The sequence below is a fragment of the Clupea harengus genome, chromosome 18 (genome assembly GCF_900700415.2).
Source record: "Clupea harengus chromosome 18, Ch_v2.0.2, whole genome shotgun sequence".
Classification (NCBI taxonomy): domain Eukaryota; kingdom Metazoa; phylum Chordata; class Actinopteri; order Clupeiformes; family Clupeidae; genus Clupea; species Clupea harengus.
Genome location: NC_045169.1, coordinates 10,781,537 through 10,789,752, shown reverse-complemented (window position 1 = coordinate 10,789,752; position 8,216 = coordinate 10,781,537). Strand labels below are relative to the sequence as shown.

General features: G+C 41.7%; 1 protein-coding gene across 2 annotated transcripts; it reads right to left on the bottom strand.

The window, feature by feature from the left end:
* Positions 1-1,126: 1,126 nt before the first annotated feature.
* Positions 1,127-8,172, bottom strand: LOC105904851 (histone H4 transcription factor-like). 2 transcript variants are annotated; one of them, XM_012832790.3, is made up of 9 exons: positions 7,733-8,172; positions 7,408-7,634; positions 6,560-6,671; positions 6,176-6,328; positions 5,363-5,440; positions 4,869-4,989; positions 4,596-4,734; positions 4,102-4,229; positions 1,127-1,692 (listed from the first exon to the last, which is right to left on the bottom strand). In XM_012832790.3, the coding sequence occupies exons 1-9, from the start codon at positions 7,896-7,898 to the stop codon at positions 1,350-1,352; spliced, it is 1,467 nt and encodes a 488-aa protein (XP_012688244.1). In that variant the 5' UTR covers positions 7,899-8,172; the 3' UTR covers positions 1,127-1,349. The 2 variants fall into 2 exon arrangements, with proteins under 2 accessions (XP_012688244.1, XP_012688245.1); XM_012832791.3 differs by having other exon boundaries at positions 7,408-7,631; positions 7,733-8,171.
* Between the last annotated feature and the right edge of the window lie 44 nt (positions 8,173-8,216).

Below are 8,216 nucleotides of genomic sequence, written 5' to 3'. Positions count from 1 at the left end.
GCCAGGGGTGCCCGACGCCCTTTTATGCTCTTCCAGTTTATTCGATCTAAATCTGAACCCTGTGGGACTCAAAACAGAGAATTTTCTATGCAGCTCGGGCAGATTAAGAGTAGATGCATGGACTGAATCTGAACTCTCATGTAAGAAGCTCAGGGACTTCTGGTAGTTACAAACCATAAATAAATAAATCATATTTATGACACATACTATATATCTTTCTATCTATCTATCTATTTATATATATATATATCTATCTATAGATAGATAGATATATATATGCGGCAGAAAGGAGCAAATTGCAAGTGTAGTGGAGACACTGATGTATGCCATACAAAACAAACCCACACACAACAGAATGCTCACTCATGTCTACTATTACTTGTCCATGACAACATACAGTACACCCCACTGCTATGGATATAAATTCCAATGCCTGCATTTATATCCATCCCTACTGGCAGATCTCTGGCCAAAAAGACTGCAAGACAACTTCACAGAGATCCCCAAGAGACCAGGACCATCTTTAAATGTGTTGCATCTGATGTTAGAAAAGAAAAAAACATAACCACAACAATGATTGAGGTCTTTCTGCAAACATGATAAACAGATGGTAGATGGTGCTTGATATTCCTGTACATTGCTTGTATCTTGTTTGCCTTTTATTGCATTTGTTTGCATTGCCTGGCCCTGTAAGATGTTAAAACAATGAATCACGATGCATCCAGTAATAGGAACATTGGTAGACATACATCATTGAGGTTGGAATAGATAGGTCATTTTTAAAAACAAACCTTTAACAAAACAGGCCAGATGTACTGGACCACTCAAGTGGTTTGGATTGATTCTTATAACACATTCAGCAGACACGTGTGGACTGTGGAACATGTCAACATAGTACAAAAACATTCCAGCAGTGGATGGATCTAAAATATTTAGTCTACATCCCAGTTTAGTGAACAGTAGGAGGCAGGAGTGGTAGGAGCTTTATATTTGTATTTAATCATTTCCTCATACAAAAACCTGAGACCACCTCATCTGAATGTGTCCAAGAAAAACACTCATTCATTTTCTCAATAGATGGGATATCCCTGTAAAGTGTTTACTTATGATGTTGTCCTTAATAAGGTATCATATGAATCAGAGCTGCTTTGTGAGTTTCAAGGTTCATAAGCAAGCCTCGCCTAAGACCCACTACCTGTAAAATTTGGATCACAGGGGAATGTAGATGAGACTTCCTGAGATGAGAAAACACAGACTTCCCATTAAGTAAACTAATCACCCTAATCAATCCATTAGGTTTGCTAATTACATTTAAAGTGCAGCAAGAGACTCAGTCCCAAGACTCCAGGTCAGGGCACATCCACGCCCAGCTGCCTCAACACATCGTCCTCCTCTCCCGACGCACGCGTCTCCTCACGCAGCAGGTCACTGCACACCTTCTCGATGTACTCCTGCATAGTCCCATCCTCTGGTTGCTCAGCAACAGTTCCAGTATTTCTCCCGGCTCCGTGTGGTCCACCTGCAGGAGAGAGATGCCCACCCGTTCCGTTTGCGCATCCAGGCGGCACGGAGTCTTTGCCCTGGGCAGGCTGGTCTGTGGAGTCTCCGGCCCCTGGGCTTTCCATCAGCTCCGCATAGCTCTCATAGCGGAACAGCTGCAGCCGCATGAAGCCGTCCTCGTGCTCCGTGTACCTGAGTAGGGGAAATGCAGAGAAGGCTGATATTCCTTTTTTTAAATGTGTACATTGAGCAGACTCCGTTTTTAAATGTGTGCATTGAGCAGACTCCGTTTGTTTTTTTCCTTCCTCTTGATTTCAAATTCTGTTTACAATGTGAATGTCACATCTAATCATAAAATGATCTTCAAACAATGATCTGATTTCTCTCTCTCTCTCTCTTGCACTTTTCTTCCCATTAGATGACTAGCCATGTTTGACCCTTCACCTTGCTGCCCAACTTTGGGCCAGCCAGAACATACCACGGCAAAAATGTCTGTCCCAGAGTCCGCAGTCTGGCTACGTGAGACTATATTACACCTGTAGGAAAATGTGGACCGAATGTGGGTGGGAGCAATTACAGCACTCACAGCATTTGTCTAAAGTAATTTGAACTCCTTCTGAAGGGGGATTGTAAATCAGGGACATGTGGAAGTTAATGGTGGGCCTTTGAGGAAAAGCCTGCAGGCATAATGTTGTTTGTGTTTGTGTTTGTTTTCAACATCATTCTAGTCCACAATGTCAATCTGACTATGAACTCTCATCACGCAGTGCCAAAATCCAATCTGGTCCTGTGAGATTAAACTGAATGCAGCAATAGGAAAACAGCAACACCGAATAAGGTGTGGAACCCCTCGCTCTGCATGGTTTGCATCTCAAGCAACATCACCGCACCTACATGGTCAGACAAATGCAATGCCCTGTGTTTATCTGTGCTTATCCAACTCAGATGTGAAAAAGCCAATTAAAAACAGCACCGGTAGGTTCAGTCAGCTGTGACAGACCAGGAGTGGATGGAGTACATTCAGAGCAGAGGATGGAATACATTAGTATTGTGTGCCTGGTCTGGTTCTTTGATCTCTGCGAACACAGTTTCTGTTGCATGGAAAGTAGCTCTGTTCAGATTTTAGTCAAGCAGGATTTATGAGCCATAAAGCTGACAGTACACTGCTCATAGAGCATCATGGATGTTCTCCAAATGTCTCTGTAGTGCTCTGTGGTCTTACGTTGCCTGATACAGTATAAGGCACACGGTCTGTTTTGCACCAGTATGTGGTGAATATATATTGAGACCTATAATGGTTCCATTTCATTATGACTGACAAGTGTCTTTGAATAACTTCCAGTGCATGAGAAAATATCAAAAGGACTTCTGACACAGTAATCAGTAATACTCTAGTAGCAGCCCATAGGTTGAGTATGAAGTATGAGCGGCCTGACTTTTCTTAATGGTTTCTGGCTAATTTGACCATGTGGAACAAAACTAGGGTGCTGTCATTTACTGTAACCTGAGCGAACATCGAGATTTTGCCACGCCCTTTTAGGACGCGTCCAGCGCATCTGTATCTCAGCTTCTGAAGGTCATAGACATTTAAATTTGGTCTCAAAATGACCGTAAAAGGCATGTTTATACATGCACTATGGAGGTTTCTAAGCTCTAAAACCTTTTCTTTTTGAAATATTCAAGACATTCAAGATTTGAAGCTTTTTGCGCCCCACGCGAATATCCCCCCCAAAAGTCTTGAATATCTCGAAAGGTAAAGGTTTCAGAGCCTAGAAACCTTGATAGTGCATATATAAACATGCGTATTCCGGTCATTTTGATACCAAATTCAAGTGTCTACGACCTTCAGAAGCTGAGATACTGACGAGCACGCGTGCTAAAAGGGCGTGGCAAAATCTCAATGTTCGCTCGGTGACAGTAAACGACAGCACCGTAGTTTTGTTCCTGAGGGTCAAATTAGCCAGAAACCGTTGAGAAAAGTTGTGCCGCTCATAATGCATATTCAATTTGAGCCTGCTAGTGGAGTACTTTTTGCGCCCCTTGCGAATTTAAATAAATATTTTTTTCTTGAATATCTCGAAAAGTAACGGTTTTAGAGCTTAGAATCCTTCAAAGTGCATATATAAACATGCGTATTCCGGTCATTTTGAGTCCAAATTCAAGTGTCTATGACCTTCAGAAGCTGAGATACAGATGCACTGGACGCGCCCTAAAAGGATGTGGCAAAATCTCGATGTTGTGTTGATGTTCGCTCGGGTTACAGTAAATGACAGCACCCTAGTTTTGTTCCTCATGGTCAAATTAGCCAGAAACCGTTGAGAACTGTCATGCCGCTCATACTTCATACTCAACCTATGGGCTGCTACTGGAGTATAAGGTTTTTTGTGTCGTAAAGCCGAAGGAAATGTAATTAGTCCAATTTTTCTTTTCCCTGCAGACATTAAAAAAACATTTATGATAACTCACTTATAGCTCACAACTTTTTGAATTCTCTTAAATCAACTAAGTCTCAAACTGTGTATGTAATAGTTTCTCAGAGAAGTCCAAGCACTAGAGACAAGTCAAGCATAGCAATGTATAAAGAGATGGTTTCTGGCTCACCTGAACCTGGGGTGTCCTGAAGGCCATTTAAACTGGTGTTTCTTGCGCAGGTGGACGGTGAGATTGTTGCCCCTGGAGAAAGACTGCTCACACACGTGGCACAAGTACCGGGGTGCGGAATCTCCAAGCTGAAGACACACCAAAAAGCAATTGTTATGCGTGTCTATTAGTCATTTCAGCTTCTCAAACATAATTTTCTATTTCTAAGGCATACATTATTATTGGGAGAAGCCCTGTGGTGTGGTAAACAACGGTTTAAAATATATCCTAAACTATGACATGGAATTGTACACAGAATAATATGATCTAGAATTGCAAAAAAAAAACTTTTACTGTTACGCATTATGAGAAAACAGCATGCACAATGATATTGCAATGAGATGTGTGGTTATTAAACTGTGACATTTCTAATACCATTGCATCCCCAGTCATATCCAAGTTTCTTGTGGGTGCAAATCTGCTGAATACTGAATGTGCAGTTTCGTCCGTCTCACCTCGTGAACCCTTTTGTAATGACTTTTGAAGGACTGCATGGAACGTGTGGCGAAATCACAGTTGTCATGGTCACAGTGATAGGCTGGTTCATAGTTGTGCTTGTCCATGTGTTTTTGCAAGTCAAATTCATTTTTACAGCTGAAAGACGAAGCAAATACAAACCTTCACATATGTATAGTTATTTAAAAAAAAAAAAAAAAAAAAAAAAAAAAAAAAAACTGGTGATGACAATTTTTTTTCTACTGATATTACATTACGGCATTTGGACTTACCTGTAATCACAGAGGTCACAGCTGTAAGGTTTTTCAGTGCTGTGCCGAAATCTCATGTGATTTTTGACAGCGGATGGTGATGGACAAGTCATGTCACACAGTGAACATTTGTAGGAGTGAACTGGATAAAAACATATATAAAAAGCAGTTGTGAATATCTGCCCTGAGAACAATGGCTTGTTCCAAAGATCCAAAGGTTGTGAGTAATGTTTGTTCGTACTTTCAAGCAATACATTAATCAAGGAATAGCTGAAGTTTTTTGTTTACTTCACATCGTACATCTACCCACTAATTAGGCCAAGAAGTCTTTCAGACCTCTCACTGGTGTTCAAAATTATAATAATAATAATTATTATTTATTTAATTTTTTTAATGAAGCCATTCCGAATAACAGACTAAACGAATACATTCAAATTGAGCAAAACTGACCAAAGCTGTAATTGCGGAGTGTTTGATAAGACCAAAAAAGATTAGTCAAACCATTAAGACCTCACCATGGTTCCTCATGTGGTCTCGCAATAGTCTCTCTGTAGCCAAGTACTTCAAACAGTGGGAACACTGAAATGTCTGGTCTACAAAGAAATCATGTGTGAGAAAGAAGCAATGGGAGGCAACAAACACATGGAAGAGAACCAACATGCTGCAATTTCCTGGCTAAGACAGATATTCCTCTTCAAAGGAAGCATCCTGATCAGAGGCTGGTTAAAGTAGCAGTAAGGAGTTTTGGTATAAAACTAGCGAGCTACCTAAAAGGCTTCCGCAACCCTTGCAAATACAAACAATAACACAGTTGGCTCTGATAAAAGCTGTCTAGCATACCAACTGTTGATTCTTGGCAACAGTGTTGTAAACGCTTTTTTTCAATTTGGCTGGGTGGTGCAGCCCGAACTACAGAACTACACAGTACATAGCCTAGTGGCAGCTAGTTGGAAGAGCAGGTGTGTTTGTTCATCCTTCGCCTGTTTGGATGGGAGTGCAAACCAGGGGGGTATTCCAAGTACGGCGTTTAGAGACAAACCTGGCTAAGTTAACTCAGAGTATGTGGTAAAACGCCTAATATAAAAGCCCCTTGGCTTTGTTTTGCTAGGAGAATGAAGCCATGGGGGTTTTACCACAATCACTAATCCACATACTTAGAGTACCCCCAGGAGTCTACCCTCTTTTCATTGCACTGCACTCAAACAAAATAACTGGCTGTCAGCTAGCCATTCTCTTACCTTATCTTGTTTTTGTAATAGTTATCAGAACACAGAAAGTGATGGCAGCTAAAGGAAAGCTAACAGGTTATTCATAAACAATGCCTATACCCTCGGTGGTGGTCTGCCGTTGGATGTGGTCAAAGAACTTTGTGTTGTTGGCAAACATCCCTCCGCAGAATGGGCATGCCACGATCTTCTCCTGAGTGTGGCTGCGGAGATGCTCACGCAGCTTGAACTGCCCCTTGAAGGAAGCTTTGCAATCTGAAAGACACAGCCATGTAGTTATTAAGACATTTTCTTCAATGCACTACTAAGACGGCACAAATATTGACAGTGATATTTTTCCTATGGTATTATTATGTTTTTATTTTTTATTAAATAAATAATAATTAAATATATATATATATATATAAATAAATCTACCTGTGCTGGAAGTTTATTTTGGTCAACTGCCTTCTCAATGAATAAATGTGAACCGTTATATTCTTTTACCTGTCCAGCCACAGCAAATAGTTTTCTCTAGTTTCCCGGTGGATGCACTGCTCAGGGACTGGGCATGGTTCTCCACATGGCGATAGAACCACTCAGGATTGTTCATGGAGACCTTAACAAGACAGAAAAATGACTCCCATTTCGTTGTCCCATTTCTGTCAGAACAACTCTTATAGATTACACATATTATTAATGATGATGACAAGCAGATTTGGTCTAGATCTGCTTCAAAATGCAGAGATGTGCCACTTTCACTGCATAATGGACAGATACACTACTACAGCTGCAAATTATTGACAGAAAAAAAACCCACATGCTTAAGCCATCACTACGAAACATAAACCCCAAAACAAGGGAGGGTGCCAGTAACTGTAACTGGCTAGTTATGTTGAGGGACTCAACAATGTCCTTATAGGATTTTTTAACCAGAGAATACCTCTGAACTAGTACAACCAAACAATGTCTGTAAAAAAGTTTCCAAATGCAATTTCAGATCTTGATGTAAATGATCTCTCCTCTCCAAACACTGCATGCATGTCCCTTGGGCAGAAAAATGGGTGATCTCAAGAGGCATGGACGGATGCTTTAAAAAGGCCTTCTAATAGACAGCTTATACCAGACAGCATCAAAGTCAGTTTACTTGGTCACAACACGACACACAGCAACACACGCGCGCATTTTTGGGTGGTGACACAGGACACACACACACGCCGAATAGGTTGCAGTGAAATTTGTCCTCTGCATTTTCCCATCCAGGGCTGAATTATTGTATGTATGTATGTGTGTATGTATGTGTGTATGTATGTATGTATGTATGTATGTATGTATGTATGTATGTACACACTCACCCCACAGTACTCCCAAAGGCACGTCAAGTTGTCAGTGACCTCAGGTAGTATGTTGCGGTTGTACAGACCCACAGAACAGGTGCCACGGGCGGGCTGTGTCTGAAGGATGGCCAGTCCCCACTGCTTCAGTTTGGTGTGGTAACAGTGGAAGAACGCATGTCTCAATAACTCCGCATCACTGTCCATCGCACAGAGTCCACAGTCCCTCCACTGGCAATCAAAGTCTGCTTTTAAACAGTCACACGCAACAGACACAACAATCATTGTTTACATTTTTCAGCAATACTGAGCATACTGTTTAAGGAAGGGTCTCCATTTCTCCTACCAATATCCTCTTCAGTGTCCAAGCAGTGAGTCCACGTTTTCTGGTGTTCCTCTACGTGACGACAAAACGTCTGCATGTCACAGAAGGTTTCTTGGCAGGATCCCCACTCACAGGCGAGTTCCACGGAGACATCTTCTCTACGAGCGCGTTTGCTAACACGGGGCATAGCTATGCAAATACACTGCACGTGCTAACTGTTGCCTACATATTACTCTTCTCCTTTGCAAACAATAAACTACCACTGATGTACAGGAAAGGGTTACTTACTGCCTACACACAGAAATCAAAACATTACTACCGCACGTTGCAGTAACCCACATGCCCTCGACAAAGCTATAAGGTAGTAAACTTTTCCGGTAGTTTTTCAGAAGGGCGGGCTCGACAAGGCCCCCGTGTCGACCTATCGCATGTGCGAAGAGCGGGACGTGTGTAAAAGACTACCCAATGCACAGTTATGGAGGTTGTTTTGAACCGGAGCGGCCGC

Coding starts and splice junctions, on each gene's coding strand:
- LOC105904851 (XM_012832790.3), bottom strand. CDS start 7,898: ATGCCCCGTGTTAGCAAACGCGCTCGTAGAGAAGATGTCTCCGTGGAA. Junction 7,635..7,732: donor GGACACTGAAGAGGATATTG/GTAGGAGAAATG, acceptor ACTGTTTAAAAG/CAGACTTTGATTGCCAGTGG. Junction 4,990..5,362: donor AGACCACATGAGGAACCATG/GTGAGGTCTTAA, acceptor GTTTTTATCCAG/TTCACTCCTACAAATGTTCA.